Below are 19,312 nucleotides of genomic sequence, written 5' to 3' on the forward strand. Positions count from 1 at the left end.
CTGTTCTGAATGTACCAAGAGGGCTAGAATGAATCTTTAAAACTAATGAATTCAAGAACAAATCGTGTAAGCTGAAAACTCATACATTTAGTTGTTTTGTTACTAACAAAGGAGTACAATGATGAGTTTTCCTAGAAGAATCAGAAAGCAAAGGAACATATTAAAAGGCAGCAGGCTAGATTTATGAAAGCAACTGTATACCAAATGTTAACGTTGTCTGATGAAATATCATATGTAGACCAAATGATTAATGCCATTAGAAGTACTACCCCAAACGTGCGTTCATCTTGGAAGTGTAGCAGAAAATCTTTCTTTCCAGCTTATTAGAACCACTTTGCTTGTGCATAATGGAAGATAACACATATTAGAGGGTAACTCATCAGTTGCAAATATGCTGATGTGAACATAATCAAGATAGACATTTGCATTGGCAAATCATGACAAGCTGAGAAATGAGGCTGAAGTCAAGAGGAGGCAAGGCATGTGGAAGGTGGAAGGCATGCAGCCGGGTACTGTTTATTCTGATTATTGTTTGTGAGTAGAAATTTAAAGATACTTAGGGATACTCTGTAAACAGTCACCCAGCTAACTCATGAGAGGCTGGCCACAGCCTCGATGGGGCTGTGCCTGCTATCAATACAAGAAACACTTTAAGGAGGGAAAGAGAGGGGTCCTTTATTTGATCTTACCGATCAGGTATACCATATATAGTTTTGCTGTGGTTGAGTATCACACACCTTATCAGTTCCGTGGTCAGTTTTCCAACCATAGCTCTTGGCACAGCCACAGTTCTGCAATGGATGATTGCTAGGCCTGGTAGTTAAAAGTTGTGACTGCTCTGAAGATGCATAAGAACATAAGAAAGGCCCTGCTGGATCAGACCAAGGCCCATCAAGTCCAGCAGTCTGTTCACACAGTGGCCAACCAGGTGCCTTTAGGAAGCCACTAACAAGACGAGTGCAGCAGCACCATCCTGCCTGTGTTCCACCGCACCCAAAATAATAGGCATGCTCCTCTGATACTAGAGAGAATAGGTACACAGCATGACCAGTATCCATTCTAACTAATAACCATGAATACCCCTTTCCTCCATAAATACGTCCACTCCCCTCTTAAAGCCCTCCAAGCTGGCAGCCATCACCACATCCTGGGCCAGGGAGTTCCACAATTGTGTGAAAAAAATTTCCTTTTATCTGTTTTGAATCTCTCGCTCTCCAGCTTTAGCAGATGACCCCATGTTCTAGTATTATGGGAGAGGGAGAAAAACTTCTCCCTGTCCACTCTCTCCAAACCATGCATAATTTTATAGACCTCTATCATGTCTCCCCTTAGCCGCCTTCTCTCCAAGCTAAACAGCCCTAAGCGTCCTGACAGTTGCTCTAGTCCCTTAATCATTTTGGTTGCTCTTTTCTGCACCTTCTCAAGCTCTATAATATCCTTTTTTAGGTGTGGTGACCAGAACTGTACACAGTATTCCAAGTGTGGTCTCACCATAGATTTGTACAAGGGAAGTATGATATCAGCAGTTTTATTCAGGAAAACAGGAAAAGAGAACCTTTATTGGCATTTACTGTAACAAAACAAACAGGTAAAGCAGCTAGATATGGATCTAAAAAAAGAATGAATACACAGTTCATCAGTAAATTTTATAATAAACAATTAAATGAGGGTTCCCCTCCTTCTTTCTCCCTCCTTTAGGACCTTGGCCAGGAACTCGGCTACTTGAGTGGTAACTTCAAAGCTTTTGTCATCCAATAAATGGCCTATGTTTCCAGTAGTCATTACAATAGTAAATTGAGGAAGGGAGCTAATTAAGCTGCATCGAAGCTGTGTGAAAAGTGGACAGTACAAGAGAACATGTTGTATTGTGTCAGGTTCTTTGCATTGACACCTACAACATCTTGCTTCGCGTGGTATTCCCTTGTATCTACCACTGACAACAGCTGAAGGGAATATATTAAATCTGGCCAACAAAAATGCTCTACGGTGAGAGGGTATAGTTAAGTTAGAAAAATACTGGGCCATAGAGTTTATTTGATAAGAAAGGCCTAAAAAACGAGGGGAGCAGATACCTTCAGCACCGGCTTTTATTATTTGGGAATCACTGTCCCATATCTTTTTTTGGATTGTCCTAAAAATATATAATTCACTGGAAAGTTTTATACTCTATTCCTCGTCTAATTATGGCCAGCATGGAATTTGCCTTTTTTACAGCAGCCGCACACTGGGTTGACATCTTCATTGAGCTATCCACTACCACCCCAAGATCCCTTTCTTGGTCTGTCGCTGCCAGCATAAATCCCATCAGTGATTATGTGAAGTTGGGATTTTTGCCCCAATATGCATCACTTTACACTTGCTCACATTGAATCTCATTTGCCATTTTAATGCCCATTCTTCCAGTACGCAGAGATCCTTCTGGAGCTCTTCACAGTCCGATTTTTTTTTAACCACCCTAAATAATTTGGTGTCATCTGCAAACTTGGCTACTTCCCTGTTTAACCCCAACTCCAGGTCATTGATGAACAGGTTGAAAAGCACCGGTCCCAACACAGATCCCTGAGGCACCCCACTGCTCACTTCCCGCCATTGTGAGAACTGACCATTAACTACTCTCTGCTTCCTATTTTTCAGCCAGCTCTCAATCCATAAGAGGACGTCCTCTTATCCCATGACTATGAAGTTTGCTTAGCAGTCTTTGGTGGGGGACTTTGTCAAAAGCTTTTTGGAAATCCAAATACACAATATCCACAGGCTCATTCCTGTCCACATGCTTATTGACGCTATCAAAAAACTCTAATTGGTTAGTGAGACAGGACCTACCCTTACAGAAGCCATGTTGGGTTTTTTCCAGCAGACCTTGCCCTTCTATATGCTTGACAATTCTATCTTTAATAATGCTTTCCACTAATTTACCCGGAACAGACATTAAGCTAACTGGCCTGTAATTTCCTGGGTCCCCCCGGAACCTTTTTTATAAATGGGTGTTACATTGGCCATTCTCCAGTCCTCTGGTACAGAGGCTGATCAAAGGGACATATTACATATATTTGTTAGAAGTTCAGCAATTTCCCATCTGAGTTCTTGAAGAACTCTAGGATGAATACCGTCTGGTCCATGCATATGATGGAGCTTTATGCTGACACCAGGCGTTTGACTATAGATGGAAGACAGGAACAGCTGCTTCTATGGGGGAGAAAGCAGTAAGAGACCCCAGTAATTGAGTTGTTACAGAGAAGGAAGAAGTTCTTATTCTCTTATTGGCAGGCATCACATAGCAGTGGCCATGCAGTCATATACAGTTATGCCCTTTAAAACCCATTCAATTGATTTTGAAAGGTGTAAACTTTTCTTAAGATTGTACAGTAAGGTGTCTGCTGGCCATGCAGCTGCCATGTGCAGTATAAGAATTTTATTTTATGCTCCAGTTGTTCCTGTTTACCAGAATATCACTGCTATATCCTGTGATGTCCTTGGTAGACCATTTTCCCAATTTTTGCCTTTTGGGGATACTTAGCTAAAAATTGTTGGGGATGCTTAGCTAAACAATATTTGTATAAAATTGGTACACAATTTTACAGTAGTTTTCAATGCAAAAAAATGCCTCAATTACAATTTTACTAGTATGGCTCTATAATTTCTTTCCCATATCCATTTTCTCCATGGATTTATACATTTAAATTAGCTATGAATATGTGGTATTGGGTTGCCAATCTCCAGGTGGTGGCTGGAGATCTCCTGCTATTACAACTGATCTCCAGGCGACAGATCAGTTTCCCTGGAGAAAATGGCCACTTTGGCAATTGGATTTTGTGACATTGCAGTCCCTCCCCTCTCCAAACCCCCTCCTCCTTAGGCTCCAACCCACAAACCTCCAGGTATTTCCCAACCTAGAGCTGGCACCCCTAATGTAGAATATTTAAAAGATTGAAGGAATGGTAGAAATTAGTATGAAAGGACGCAGCAAGTTTTTAAATAGACTACAAGCAAATCCTCAATGCAGTGTTTGAAAAGTTGGGCAAACAATCGACAGATGAAATAGCTAATGGAAATTTGTGAAGCGTTTTGATGAACATCTATTTTCGATAAGTCCCAGCTTTGAAGCCAGACTTCTCGAGACATTTGTTCATGGATGGTTTCCACCTTAGATCTCAATGGGGCTGAAAATATTCACACAAATAGCTTAGTTTTGAAGTTCCTTTGTTGTTTTTAGCACATTGAATTAGCTCATTACTGCTGAATATATAGTGGGAAAAAGCATCTGTTTACACTGTAATAATATAAAAATTACTTACAAGTAACAGAATAAGCAGCAATTTGCAAAAGCTAATCATATTTGTGCACTAGTATGCAAAAAGTAAACTGTTAATTCATACCCACAGGGGAATACACTTGCTGGCTGAAGCAATTTGGTTTTAGCATTAAGGGTAATATATTGAGCACAGAATGTCACAAAAGCAGTGAAATAGGGCACAGAATGTAACTGTTTTCTCACCAGTAGTTAGTGATATAAACACTTTAAAGAATTCAGAGAAAATCTGTAAGCATCTGATTGTGACGTTGTTCAGATACAGTAGAAAGTGCCTGAGGCTCCCATGCTTCCTCATATGCTGTGAACTAATTAATTACTTCTGGTTTTTCAGCAAGCCGTAGTTTTCCTTTTCAGCAGCATTCTCTGGGTTTGTAGTTCCCCTGTGAACCGTGACCATGAATTATGGCTTGCCAAATAGGAAGAAATCACAAACGGTTGGTTCACACCCGCAGAAGAATGAGGTTGCAGATACCTGAGGTAGTCAAATGGACAGTACCACTTGGGACTCCTGGTAATGGATTCTGGCTTTGAATAGCTTTCACATTAAAATGTTTCATGGAAATAGCCCAGGAGGGGAAAAGTTTCTACTTCCTCTCTTTGCTTGCTATGCTAGTTTTCTGTTGGTGGGAAGTTTGAGCATTCCAAAATGGGACCCTTCATGATCCTACTCCTCCCTCCCAACCATGGCATGTGTGATCAGATCCTATCTAGCTATGGCACTTGAGGACAGAAGGAAAAGGGAAATATCCTGGGTATTTTCCCAGCTCATCTGTGTAGTGCGAGTCTATGGGTTTGTGATTCATCTGAATAATGCCAATGGGAACAAGAGCTCTTGAATCACTCAAACTGAGTTTAAAAGGTAGTACAGTTCGAGTGCTATTTTCTCCTTCTGTCCAGGTCAGGTGTAACATTTACTGATCTATGTCCATTGTATTGCATGTTGTCAAGCTATAAGGTTTTGTAATTTAAGTAATTTGGGGGGTTTTATTGGCAAATTGTAGAGCAAGCGAGCAATGAGAGGTTGTTAATTATATTGGCTAAACCTAATAAATTTGATTTATATTTCTCATTTACGGGCATTAACAGATGCTCTGACAAGCAGATGCGTGAATGGATTGCATATCTAATTCCACTGTAATCTCTTAAATGTCTTCAGATAATAGACAATAGATAATATGAGAGAAAGAAAAGGGAGACAGACTAAGATTAGATGAGGTCCTGCTGCATATACAGAGGTACCCAAGTAAAGTGAGTAAAAATCCGAAACAGGGTTTGTTCTGTCATCGTGCCTTGATTGTGGAATTCTTTGCCTGTATCAGTTCACCAGGCACCAAGCATTTTGAGCTTCAGGCAACAGATGAGTACACTTCTTTCTCCCTCAGGGGGTTTTTTTGTTGTTGATTTTTTGTCCTGTGTTCAGTTAATTTAGCTGTTCAGGCCCCTTTGTGCGGCTACTTGATTGTTTTATTTTTCCCTAGTACTGGTTTTAAGATTTTTGTCTCCGTTTACCTGTTGGATTTTACTGCAGTATCTTTTAACCAAGTATGCATTACTGTTTGGTTGGCTTGTCATGTTTATTTTTCAAACATGTTTTGGGAGTAGTTTTGTTAGAGGCAGGGTTAAAATATTTCAATAAATAAATGAATATTAGGTCAATGGCTTCATTAATTTTATTGAGTTTTTTAATGTGTGAGAAGAACCATACTTTGGAGGGGGTAGTTTTATGGCAGAGAAAACAAATGCCAGAGCTGGGAGTCACTGTGGAACCTAGGAATAAACAGCCTCTGCCTTGGAGAGCTTGGGACAGAATGGACAATCTTGGTTGATGAAATTCTCAAGAGAAGGGCTTTCCTAACAGCTGGTTCAAATGATTAATACCGAATGACAGATAAATACCTGCATCTTTTAAAGAGGCAATGGTGAGGCCACTATTAAAAAAGGTCTGGTGTGTTAGAGTTGAACAGCTATTATCCAGTACCTAATTTGCCTTTTTAAGGCAAAAATTAATGAAAAAGTGGTAAGTTCTTACCTGCAGGTATCTTTATCTATACTCTTTTGATTCTGGTTTATGGTCCTAGGCATTGCATGGTAAACCAGCTGTTTTGATTGATATGATAGGTGATCTGTGCCAGTTAATCGAGGGAGAATAGTTGGTTCTGCTGGACCTCTCAGCATTTTTTTATAACATCCAACATAATATCTGTGTAAATTTCTTGACTAAAATAGGGATAGGAAACACAGTTTGTGCTGGCTCTGATACTTCCAGAATAATATATTTGAGAAGATGGTCTGGAGGACTACTACTCTTGGTGGTAGGAAAAGGGTTCCATTCTGCACCCCATGCTTCTTAACCACTCATAAAAACAATATGAGTGATGATTTGGATTGAAGGGTCACCGATAGGGTTATCCTGCCCAGCCTTATCTTTTCTTAACTGTGTAGACAGAAGCTGCCCTGCTACTAGATCACAAGGTTATACATGCATTTAACATATCATTTTTAAAACATATCATTTTAAACAATATCTTTGCATGGGCTTTGCCCTCACAACATCACAGTTCCCCGTATTTAGACTTCTAGAAAGGTAACTTTTTTTAGTACGTTTAAACAAGAGCAATAGAGAGTTTTGTGGCGCCTTAAAGTCTGGCACATTTATTGCAGCTTAAGTTCTTGAGGACCAGAGACCACTTTGTCAGTTGCTCAAGATGGTCGCCTAAGTAATATCTATACTAGCCGCTTGATGCAACTGACAGAGAGGCCATGCATACAAAAACACAATAAATTTTAAAGCTCCACAAGACTTTTCAGATTTAAAATACTTGCTTTGAAGTGGCCAGAAGTGAAGGAAAGTAATTGGGTCACTTGCTTGTCTACTTAACATTTGCTTTCTTTTCCACACATAATAAATCAAAAAAGAGAAGGCAAATGAGTTGACCTGATGGCTTTTTCAGTGTTCCTCTATGATTTCTAATATTATTTTTAGAGGCCTCCTACCACTATTTTTTTGGGCCCTGACCAAATCATAGTTTTTTAATTCCTAGTTCAATGAAGCAGCTGTTTTGATTGTATACAGACAAAAGAAGTGGTTTCCTTAGCAACAGGTTGCAGGTAAAGAACACTGTGGTTAGCAACACTATTCTCACCCACTCAAGTTTCCTTCACTTATTCTGTTCGCAAGGTAAAGCCTCACAAACTCAGATTAGTATTCAGTCAATAAGACCATTTCAGCTGATCTGAAAGGAGAGGCTAAGGACAGGTAAGTGCATTCCTTCATTGTTCCAGCTGAAGCTGTTGAAGAGATTTCCACTTTAAACTGAGATTCAGTAAGGCACTGGGCTTTATAACTCAGGGGTTATGATACGCTTTTGAACTGAAATCAGGAATGGTGCACTGCTCTCTTTTTGTTTCCCTCCCCTGCAAGTTCTCTCTAAAAAATTATTATTTTCCTTATATAGCAACTCCCACCACAGCATAACTGTTGAATTAATAACACTCGCTAAAACATGAGAGACCTAAACATGATAGAGCATCTGCTTGGTATGCAGAAGGTCCCAGGTTCAATCCCCAGCATCTCCAGTTTAAGGGACTAGGCAAGTAGGTGATGTGAAAGACCTCAGCCTGAGACCCTGGAGAGCCATTGCTGGTCTGAGTTGACAATACTGACTTCGATGGACCAAGGGTCTGATTCAGTAGAAGGCAGCTTCATGTGTTCATGTTCACTTTTAGAGGGTCATATCACCCCTGTACTGAAATACCTGTACTGGTTATCCATCTGTTTCCAGGTACAATTCAAAGTGCTGTGTTTGTTTGTTTGTTTTATTAGATTTATATCCCGCCTTTTCCTGACTATAGTCAGGCTCAGGACAGCTGACAACCAAAATAATACAATCAGTTAAAAATACATACTATATAATATATAAACTATAATTTAAAACCTTATCACTTTTAAAATTCCAATTGTCACCCTTAACATTAAATACAATGATGAGGATAACCAGTCAGGGAGGGAGGGAGGGAGGGAGGGGGGAAAAGAAAGGGAAGGGAAGGCGGAAGCAAAGAATACCAGAAAACGACTAAGGAAACGGAAGTAGCAATAGCGGTGGGGAGGCCAACTAAGATGTAGCCTTTGCTGCCTCAACCTTAGGCCTGGTGGAACGTTTCTGTCTTGCAGGCCCTGCAGAAAGGAGCCAGGTCCCACAGGGCCCGTGTCTCACTTGACAGAGAGTTCCACCAGGCCGAGGCCTGAGCTGAAAAAGGACAGCTGGACACTTCTTGGGCCAGGGACAACCAGTAGGTTATTGCTAGCTGAGTGTAACACTCTTTGGGGAGTGTATCAGGAGAAGCAGTCCCACAGGTGCAATGGTCCCAGACCATTTAGAGCTTTGAAAGTTAATACCAAAACCTTGAACCTGATCTGGTACTCAACTTGGAGTTAGTTTAACTTGCAAAGCATTTGGTTGTATGTGTGCTCCCCATGGGGTCCCCATAAGGACCCTCACCGGCGCATTCTAGACCAGCTGAAATTTCCAGAGCAGCCTCAAGGGTAGCCCTGCATAGAGCAAGTTACAGTAGTCCAACCTGGAGGTGACCATTGCATGAATCATTGTGGCTAGATCAGGGACTTACCATTAAGGCCCTAAAGGGGTTGGGGCTGGGGTACCTGAAGAACCATTTCCTCCCATACTATCCAGCCTGCCAGCTAAGCCCTGCTCTCTGTGTCCCTACCTTCAGAGGTGGGGTGGGTGGTAACAAGAGACAGGGCATTTCCTGTGGCAGCATCTCATCTTTGTAATGCCCTTCCCCTTGAGGCTCACCTGGTGTCTATTTTAAGTGACTGGCAAAACACATCTCTTTACCCAGGCTTTTAATTAGGAGTTTTGTCCTATCAGCTTTTTAATGGTCTGCTTCTGATTTAGGGATAATTCTTATGCTGCTTATGCCTAATGACTTATTTTTCATGTACTCTTTTTACTATTGTGATGAGTTCAATCGTAAGCTACCTTGAGCAGGTCTCTGAAGAGGCAGCATAGAAACATCCTAAATAAATAAATAAATTTAGAGGATGAAATCTTATTTTTAGGAAATTTATGATAATCTTTTGTGGGAAAAATAGAAACAGATTTTAAAAAATATCCAGTACTTTATAATTTTATTTGATGCTAGCTTCACACAGTCTTAAAAAAAACCCATATTAGCAGTTATTAGCAGCATGGGGGGGGGCTGCTCCTAGCCATATTTTTATTAATGTATAGCGTATAAATATATGCACATCTTGTTTCTCAGACCATGCCTTCATTTCAGGATGTATAAATTAAAAAAGTTTTCTCTGATTTAACTATACAAATGAAGGAATTGGTGGAATGTTTAGTTGACCACATGAGCTTTATATATTGGAATTATGCTGCTGTCTTCCTGCAGAAACCGTTGAGATTTTCATTGGACTGGCAGTTTGCGATGGATTGTAATTTACTTCACTGTAATAAAGTCCCCATGGATAAGCTTTCCTCCTGCTGGAACAGGTGCTGTGTGTACCACTTCCATCACAGCGAAAGCCATCATTGTGAAAGGTTTAACAAATCCATAGTAGATGTTGATGAAAGAAACTGGCCCTGTGATACCACCCCCAGATTGGGTTGATTTGCTTTGGGTAGCATTCTTGAAGCTTTATGAGAAATGTGAGTGGGAGAATACACATAGCATAACATGTAGTAGTCTTAAATGGGATGAATTAAAGGATCTGTTATATTAAGTATATATGTGCAATTTTCAGAATAACAGAGCTTGGTTACTTACAAATACTTACAAATCATCTAAAATAAAAACAATGTCAAACCAAATGTAACTGTTACCTTAAAGTCTGAAGGATAGATGCCAAAAGGGCTGGGGTAGGACATTTTGAATCTTCCTAATAGAAAAAGAGTAATAGTCTCCGGCAAGGCGTTTATTCTACGTAGAAAAGGTAGCTGAAGTTGGAATTGTCTAGGTTTATCTGCACATCAATCATTTGTGTTTGCATGTGTCATTATACAGTGAACATCTGAAGAAGGATGAATTTTTAGCATTTGTTTGTGTGTGTGTAAAGTGCCGTCAAGTCCCATCTGACTTATGGTGACCCCGTAGGGTTTTCCAGGCAAGAAACATTCAGAGGTGGTTTGCTATTGCCTGCCTCTGCATGGGCTAAGAGAGTTCTGAGAGAACTGTGACTGGGCCAAGGTCACCCAGCAGGCTTAATGCGGAGGAGGGAGAAATTGAACCCAGTTCACCAGATTAGAGTCTACAGCTCTTAACCACTATACAACACTGGCTTTCTCAAAGGGTATGGTTGCCGTTGTCCTCATCCTCTTTCCTTGAGAGCACAGCTGAGGGAGGGACATACGGGAAGTGGGGAGGGAGGGAGGAGACATCTGCCTAGCCAGCCAGATCAGCTGCAGAAGAGATCAATGGGGTGACAGATGTTCCAGCCAGAACAAGTTAGTTACATTGCATTCTGATCCATTTGGCTCATAAATACTTAGCTGTTCATGGAAAACTAGCACAGTAGCATTGATTTGTGTTGCTATGTTAGCACATCATCATGGCCCTATATCACACAACTGATAGATGAAATGGTCCTATTGGGCTGGATCCAGACTAACATCTCCACAAGTGCAATGGTTTCTATCCATGGAGCACGATTTTCTTGCCCCCACCCCTTTCATGGCAGTTTGAAATGCCCCCGACATCCTATCTCCAGGGGAGTGGGAACTCCCCGGAATACAATTTAAGGGGGCATTTCAGGCTGCTGTGAGGAAAATCATCCAAGCCTTTGATTTAATCAGATAATTATTTTGCCAGCACACAAGTGTACTGGCTCAGACCATAGGTGCATTAGCCTTGATAAGTAATCTTGCTCTCTCTTTTGCTTTGTAATTTGATAAAATCTGTGGAACTCTGAATCTTTAATGATCTTTCATTTTTTGAAAGCAGGTTAATCAAATATAAAATATTCTTACTTTTTTGAATCTTCAGTGTTTGGGGCAGTGTAGCGATAACTAGTTATGGACATCCGTAGCTGTTTGTGTCTCTTAAGGCAGACGCTTCCTATAGTTGCACCATTATGTACACATACATATCTTAAGAGTCCAATATTATCCACTAATATGGTGCTTTTGTCTTCTAAAAGTAATGTGAGAACTGATCATGTGTTGCCCTTCATTGATCTGTTGCTTGGCATAACTTTGATGACAGAATGGACTTTGCTTTGTATTATTGTGCCATTCCACACACAACATTAAAACATAGTTTTCCAGTTTGTCCTTGAATAAGTGTACACATACACAAATACATAAATAGGGCAATAGATACTTTTAATATTATTTCCATGGAATAGTATCTTACAGCTGGAAGAGCACTTTACATTCTATCAATTAATCATAGGGTCTGACAAGACCACAGGCTGTCTAGCCCTACCAAAACCAAAACTGCCTGCTGGCTCATTGTGGGTAAAGCCAGATTGTTAGTGTGGAAGAGTCAGAGGGTAGATGTCCTTTTCAAAAGTATGTGCAAGAGGGCAAGGCTTTTGAGACACAAGCAAATTGTAGAGATCATTGGATATGCACTGCCTAGGGATGCTAGGTCTAGTTAGGGAAGAAAACAAGGTAAGATAAGGGCGAATGAGCCTTAAACATTCTGTGGAAGCCCAAGATAACCTGGGAAGCAAAATGGCACTTGTATTTTTTTCCAAAGTAGATGAGTAGTTGGTTCCTTATATTGTACCTTAGCATGGGTTGGTATGGCAAAAGGACTCTCCCATGCAACTTTGCACTCAAGCAACATCTTGTTTAAACTGGTGTGCTACCTATGCAAACCAGTTATGATTGTTTAACGTCCATGCAAATGCAGCAGGGCTATGGACTGTTGGGGTACAATGTGTGTGTGTGTGTGTGTTCTAGATACACATACACAATGATAAAAGATTTCATACAGATTAGCCAATAAATGCAAATACTATTACCTTTTTTTTTACTCAACTGGAGGCTCTTGAATAGCCCCAAACTCTCCAGCAGATTAATAAAAAATATTTTTAAAATTCTGCTTTCCAGGATTTTTTAAAATTGTTCTACCTTTAATATCTTAAGGAATGTCACAGTATGTATGATTCCTACCTACCCCAGATAAAATGGTGCAATCAGTCATTCAGTCTCTTTTCACAGTTCTGCATCATGGTTTCCACTCAGACTGTGGCTCTTTTTTTCCCTTTTCTGCTTGACATTCTGGCATAATTACATTTTTCAGTCTGTCTAATTTCAGCCCTTATGCTTCATGGAGAGGCCATTATATGGTGAATGCAATTTTTTTTGGTAACACTTTAACTCTGTAAAGCAATTATTTAGCAAAGTAGTAGTGCCGTATATTATATATGTGTAAAAATGTTTAGAAATATATTTCCATTGTGCTTTCCATCTCTGAATAATGTCCTTTATTGGAAAAGACAATGACAGATTTTTGGAATTTTCCAGTTAGGCTCTAAAGGTTCAGGAAGGGATCCCTGGTGTAGTCTAATTTAGAAGTGGTTAAACTGTTGGCGAGCAATCTGTCTTTCCCACACAGAAGTACCATTAAACTGCCAACCTTCGTTATCTTGAAACAATCTTAAATGGCTTCATATCCCAATAGAAAATGAAGATTTACATTCTGAAATTTTAAAAACTCATTTTAAAAGCCTTATAAGTAGACAGAAAGGAATGTGTCAGTTATTCTATGGAAAGTTTGCAATGCACTGTAGCAACCATTTTGTCTAATCATTATAGATCGTAAGAGGAGACGCTTGTAGACTCTCATGGGGAGGCTTGTGATTTTCTTTATATTGCTGTTTGTGTGCACCTCCCAGGAAAGGAGGTGTGTGTTTCTTCATCTGAATAAAAAATACTATTTATCTTAAATAGGGGTCCCCAACATGGGGCCCATGGCACCCACCAACAACATTGTGGATATCTGTCAAGTATTTTTAGAAAGAGGGCGGGGTCATATGGGGCTTATACCCAGCAAAACTTCTGATTGGCCACTGGAGATCTGATTGGCTTTGCAGGGTTTTTTTTTTTTAAAGGTTGCTTCAGGAGGAGCTGCCGCCACAGCTCCATTGCATGACTGAAGATAAACTGTGTGTGAGCAAGAATTTTTTTTAAAGACATCCTGTTAAGCAGGATAAAATGTTGAAAAGTTACTATTAGAGTTATGCATATTCTCACTCCCTAACATTTGGGATTTGGCTCCAACTCCACTTTGTGGTTGTGCCCACCACCATGTCAGAATTCCAAAGATGTCCACAGGCTCAAAAAGGCTGGGGACCCCAGGTCTGAGAAGATGCCGTGAGGAAATTGAGAGAAGAGATTAGACTGACGTTATAACTTACATAGGCAACAGAATGAGAAAACATATTTTTTGTAATAAAAAATGTTGTGAGTTACAGTATTAAAATGTTGCTTTAATAAAGAGGAACTTCTAAAAAATGTTGGGCCACAGAAAGAGACACTTGGCAATGATGACATAAATGAGTACGAGATGCTGCCATTTTATTGTCATCCTAACCTAACACTGGTCTATCAGTTTAATAGTAATTAACACCTCTTTGACTGTTCACATTTGGCTTATAGTATGTCTCTTAATGTTACGTGTTGTTTGAAAAACTGTAAAGATGCATGATTGTGCTATTTCTGTTCAAGTTATTTCTGATTAATATCTTCACTGTCCAGTGTTCTTTCAATAAGGGTACCGACCACAATAATTAAGATGTTTCAGAAAGAAAGGGGGAAAATATATACTTTTGGCTATTAATACCAGTAGAGAAATATTTTCTAAAGCAATGCAAATTGGGGAGATGTTTTAAATAGAAATGATCACACACACCTTTGCCCTTTAGATACTACTTTAAAAGATATGGTTGAGTGCAGGAAGATTCTTTTCAGTTTGTAACTTGCAAATTAACTGCCTTCTACCTGCTGATAAAGGGGGGGAAACTGCAGCAATAGAAGCAAAGATCATACCATGGTCCCAAACCAATAGGACCATGGTGTGATCAATGAATGTCCAAAAGTCTCTGTGATAAGGTTGTCCTTTCCTCTTTAATCTCAGAAATTCTCTGCAAATATAGTGGACGCTGCCTCTGCACACAGTCATCTCTATTCATGGGTAAAAGGTCAACCCATCACATGCAGAGCTCATTGTGAGCACTGGAGCCTTCCTATCATGGTGTTCGTCTGATAAAACATAGATGTTATGCTTCAGCTCAGCAAAATTCTGAGTAGTTATCATGGTCAGAGTATGTGTGGAAGCCAAACTTGTATATTGTGAAGGCTCCAAATGTACAGTGTGTCTCCAGTACATAGACACAAATTGCAAATGCACATATACTCCATGGGAAGCCTGCCATTGGTGGCTTAGCCCCATGATGTCCAGGACAGGAACCAAGTTGTGATCTCGCCACAACAGTGTCTCTAGTGCTGCATTTTCTTTGGGGGCATGAATGGCAGCCATTCATTCCTATAGGAGAAAGTAAATCTGCTCCCTGAAACTAGAGATTTCAGCCAATGAGAATCATGTCTTCTCCCCTCTGCATAGTCCCAATGCTTTCATCTGTTTAGACCATCCTGTAGAGTGAGAGAATGATAGAAACTAGCCTTTATACGTTTAGATACTACTCTTATAATTTCTTTTAATTGCAGACTCTCCAAATGTGCCTTAGAGTAGCTTACACTTGAAGGACTATTTGGACAATTGATCAAGAGTTTTAGGCAGTTGAAAAGTATGAAATTTGAAAGTTCCATAGTATTAGCTCTTAAGGGACCTAATTTTTTTTTACAATATTGAAGCATAAGCTATCTGTGAATAAAATAAGTTCACATGTGATAAAGCGAATTGTTTTCTCTCTCTAATGGTTGGGTGCATTGACTTAATTCTAGTATTGACATGCTGACAAGTTCTAGAGATACAAATTATCCTGGTTTCACCCTAACCCCACCAAATGGCCTCAACATTTTGAAAAGTTTGAAGCTATATCATTGAACTTCAAAACGGCCTTTGGTAGTGATTATGTTTTTTTACAAAGAGGCACAATTAACCTATTATTTATTGGCACCTTCTTGAAACATTCCTGATCCCTCAGTTAAAATTTAATTCTGCCTTCATTATATTTGTGTAAGGACTTCAAACAAAATGTATCATTGTTTCTTCCCCTAGAGACCAAAATCCTTAATGGCCAAAATTATGAAAGGAAATATATTTGTTAAATGAAAAATTAAGAAAGCCCTAATCATATTTATAATATTGATGGTGTAGAGATAAAGTTTTCTTCAGTGTCCAAAGTATAATTCTTAGAACAATTCTGCATTTTGGTCACTGCCTTGGTATGGCGCATGGTACCCATTATTGAAAGGTGGTCTGTATTTGTACTAATACAGAGAATGCCAGTTTAGAAATGAGCCTGATTGCATGGTTCATTTTGTTCTCCTTTGTAGAGCCAGGCTGCGGCCCACTACAAAGGCACTAAACATGCCAAGAAGCTCAAAGCACTGGAAGCCATGAAAAATAAGCAGAAATCTGTAACTACCAAGGACACCGCAAAGACTGCCTTCACTTCCATCACTACCAATACCATCAATACCAGCTCTGACAAAACAGGTTAAGCGATAATCTCTGTTGTGGTTTTATTTCTTTAATTATTTTCTTTTCCTTGTTTACCGCCATGTCCGTTTGGTTATGTGCTTGCCACATTGATTCATGCTTGATCCATCATTCTATGTAATATTGATTTCTTTCTTCTTTGCAGTACACTTTGTGAGACTAAGGTAATCATAACCGATGGAGGAACTGATTTCTCTTGTGCACAAAAGATATTTGTTGTCATTTCAGGCATGGATGCATACATATAAGATGAGTAATATTTATGGCAAGCAAACACTTAAATAGAAACTGGCCCCGAACCTTCTTGTCTGTATGCAGTGCATATCCATGCAGCTGTCTTATGGCACAGTTTATTACAGAAACACAGCAAATAGCACTAATTGAGAGGCTGGAAGCCTCTGATAATAGCATTGTTCATCAGAACTTTATTGATGTAAATTTTATGCACTGCATTATTATTTCAAATGGCTATTGCATGGTTTTAAATTCTGTAATAGCTACATAGACCCCCCCACACACACCCACACACACACACTCATAACCAGGTAAGTGTGACTATTATTCTGCTTGCGTCATGCTTTAGATTGAAGGGAGAAATCTGTTAAATTGTGAATGGAGGACCGATTGTGCCCGCCCTTCTCATTCTCATTGTAGGCAGCTGGTGAAGGTGATGAGATTTGAGTACACTGGTGTTTAAAATGTGAGCCATTGTCCAGGAAACTTCAAAGGCAGTCAGTGCAGTGCCTTACATGAAAGAATTGATCTTGTCACTTTCTGCGGGATGTTTTTGTACCATGCAAAACCATGAGAGGCAGGCTTGAAAGATGTGCACAAAAGCTTGATACGAAATGAGCAAAGCAGTTTGCTTCTGCTGAGAGTCAGGGGTCATTTAATACAAAGATCTTCTCCATACTTCAATTTAGCATACCTCAAAGTTGCATGGCATGGGATTGCCGGATTTTCTCTGCCTTTATATTTAACATCTATTCTTCTAATTGCCACCCATTGTTAAGGAAATGCAGTTTACACTGCTGTGGACTCTCTCTGTGTGTAAAGTGTGATCAAGTCACAGCCAACTTATGGCTACCCTGTAGGGTTTTCAAGGCGGGAGACTAATAGAGTACCCTTGCCAAAAAGACAGCCCTTGGTTTTGGGATGTGGTGGGGTGTATGGCTTTCCTATTTACTAAACCATCAGAGAGGGGTATTGTTTGTCTGACATCTGTCACAGTAAAGTCTCGCCACCCATAGGTGATCCTTAGGATAGCTTAGAGACAGTGATTTGTCCAACACCACCCAGTGACTCTTTAGCACTGGCCTGAATCTGTAAGATTCTGTCAAGCAGATCATACAGAAATGCCCAGCTGTGTGCGATTGCATGTGCTGCAAACCTGTGCAGTTGTGCCAGGAATGTAAAACACAGAAACAAAGAAACAAGAACTAAGTGGTACCTCAGTTCATTTGAAATCAGTTAGCTTTGTGCTACGTATAACACGAGACATGACAGGCAGGGCACAGGAACCATCTGGAGCCATTTGCTCTGCAGCAACCAACAACCACTGTTCCAAGGTCTGGACAGCATTAGCTGATGCGTAAAAATCCCAGCATTTTGGGCAAGACATAGAGCTAGATTCTTTTTAAGTCTTTTAATTCATAGATATTCTCAGTGTTGATGAAGTTGATCAGCTTTTGGTTAGCTCAGCCTTAACTCAATTTGACTGTGATGCTGATTAGTATTGATTTTCTACATGGGAAACCCAAAATCAAATCCCCGATTAAACCCTTAAATGGGTGACCATAGCCAAGAAACACTCCACTTAATATACCACACAGAGCTGTCATGAGGATAAATAACTAAAGAACTGTAACACACTGTCCAATTAAAAATATTAGTGAAAGGTTGGGTAATAGTAAATTCATTGTGCAGAGAAGTTCAACATTTCCATGGTCACTTCACATTGACCTGGACATGTAAGAATTATTGATTTGGAATCTTTGGATTTGGGTCATCACCTTCATAATATATAAATGTTAAGAATGTTGTTTGTGTTTTATATGTCTGGATCCAAAGTAATTTAGTATGGCACTGTTTCTACACAAACCTGATCTCCCCCATCTGTAAGAAACTCATTGATTGCATATAATAGTAACGTGATTTTAGGTAGCGTTATGGCAAAGTCAAAACTATATCTATCTTAAAGGGTTGAAACACTGGGAAATCGTTTTGCTTACATTTCTTTTTCTTGAATTGTGGCAGAGTCTTGGCAGGCATGTAGAAAGACCCTTTCTAAAACACCAGAATGGAGTATTCTGATGTCATTCTGAATGTGATTCATCTCCTGGCAAAACCACTGTTCTGCTTGCTTTTCTTGATCTCTTGGTGCTTTCTTATCAAATGTTCAATTTTAATAAAAGGATTCAAATAGGATGTCTAAGGGATCTGTGAACTGCTTCCCCTGTTTTACAATATAGAATGCTATATTGCTGGTATTTGTATCTGGGAAATCCTGGCAGGCTTATTTACTTTATTTATTTAGTTATGTTATTTTATTTAGTTGTGTTATTTGTAGTTCGCCTGTCTCACTTGGACTCAAGGCGGATTACAAAGAGTGAGTCAATGCATTCAACAGATGGGATATTCAATAAACAATGCAATAGGATTAGGGTTGTAGAACCAACCAGAAGTCTAAAAACAGAACTGAAGCAAAGCATAAGTATAACATGACATGTTAAATGATGCAAAATTCCATAGTATGATCCTAGTCCTAGTTTCAACAAGCTATACACAGTAGTATAGACCACAGTCCCTAATAATTTTTCTAAGTAATTTTGTGAATAAGTCAGTACAGTGCAACTCTATTGCCGGCATAGAAAAGCCTACTTGAATAATTCAGTTTTGCTTAGTTTGCAGAAAGCCCAGAGCGTGGAAACCTTTTTGACCTCAGGCAGGCTGTTCCACAAGTTGGGGGCCACAGTGGAGAAGGCAGGTATATGCGTAGTTGTATTTTGCCCATTTGCAGGTTGGCATTTGCAGAAGATCCTGCTCCGATGAGCAAAGCTGTTGTGGTAGAGCATAGGGGAAGAGGCGGTCTCGTAGACATGAGGGTTCACTGCCTTTGTATGTATTCATTAATACCTTCGCAGTGCATTCCTGAGAGGAATGGCTGCGCTGGTTTCAGGAGGCAGTGCAGCTGCACTACCTCCAAAGGAGGCCCCTCCCACACCCGGGGCCGAAACCTTTCCCTTCACAAAAAAACCCATGCAACCCTTCATAGGGTTGCACGGGAGATAAAAATGTGGCACATCTCACAAAAATAAAAAGGGGCGTTCCTGGACTGAAAGG

At 39.8% G+C, this 19,312-nt stretch overlaps 1 protein-coding gene across 6 annotated transcripts in view; it reads left to right on the plus strand.

Moving 5' to 3' along the window:
• ZNF385D (zinc finger protein 385D) overlaps nucleotides 1–19,312 on the plus strand; it is a 412,248-nt gene that overhangs the window by 321,831 nt on the left and 71,105 nt on the right. For all 6 annotated transcript variants that reach the window (XR_008933693.1, XM_056857457.1, XM_056857458.1 and 3 more), the window contains one exon: nucleotides 15,805–15,967. Coding sequence is in view for 5 of the 6 variants with exons in the window: in XM_056857457.1 (XP_056713435.1) it covers nucleotides 15,805–15,967 (163 nt within the window). In the remaining variant the exon portion in view is untranslated. The remainder of the gene's footprint in view (nucleotides 1–15,804; nucleotides 15,968–19,312) is intronic.

This window comes from Euleptes europaea, chromosome 11 (genome assembly GCF_029931775.1).
Source record: "Euleptes europaea isolate rEulEur1 chromosome 11, rEulEur1.hap1, whole genome shotgun sequence".
NCBI classification, from domain to species: domain Eukaryota; kingdom Metazoa; phylum Chordata; class Lepidosauria; order Squamata; family Sphaerodactylidae; genus Euleptes; species Euleptes europaea.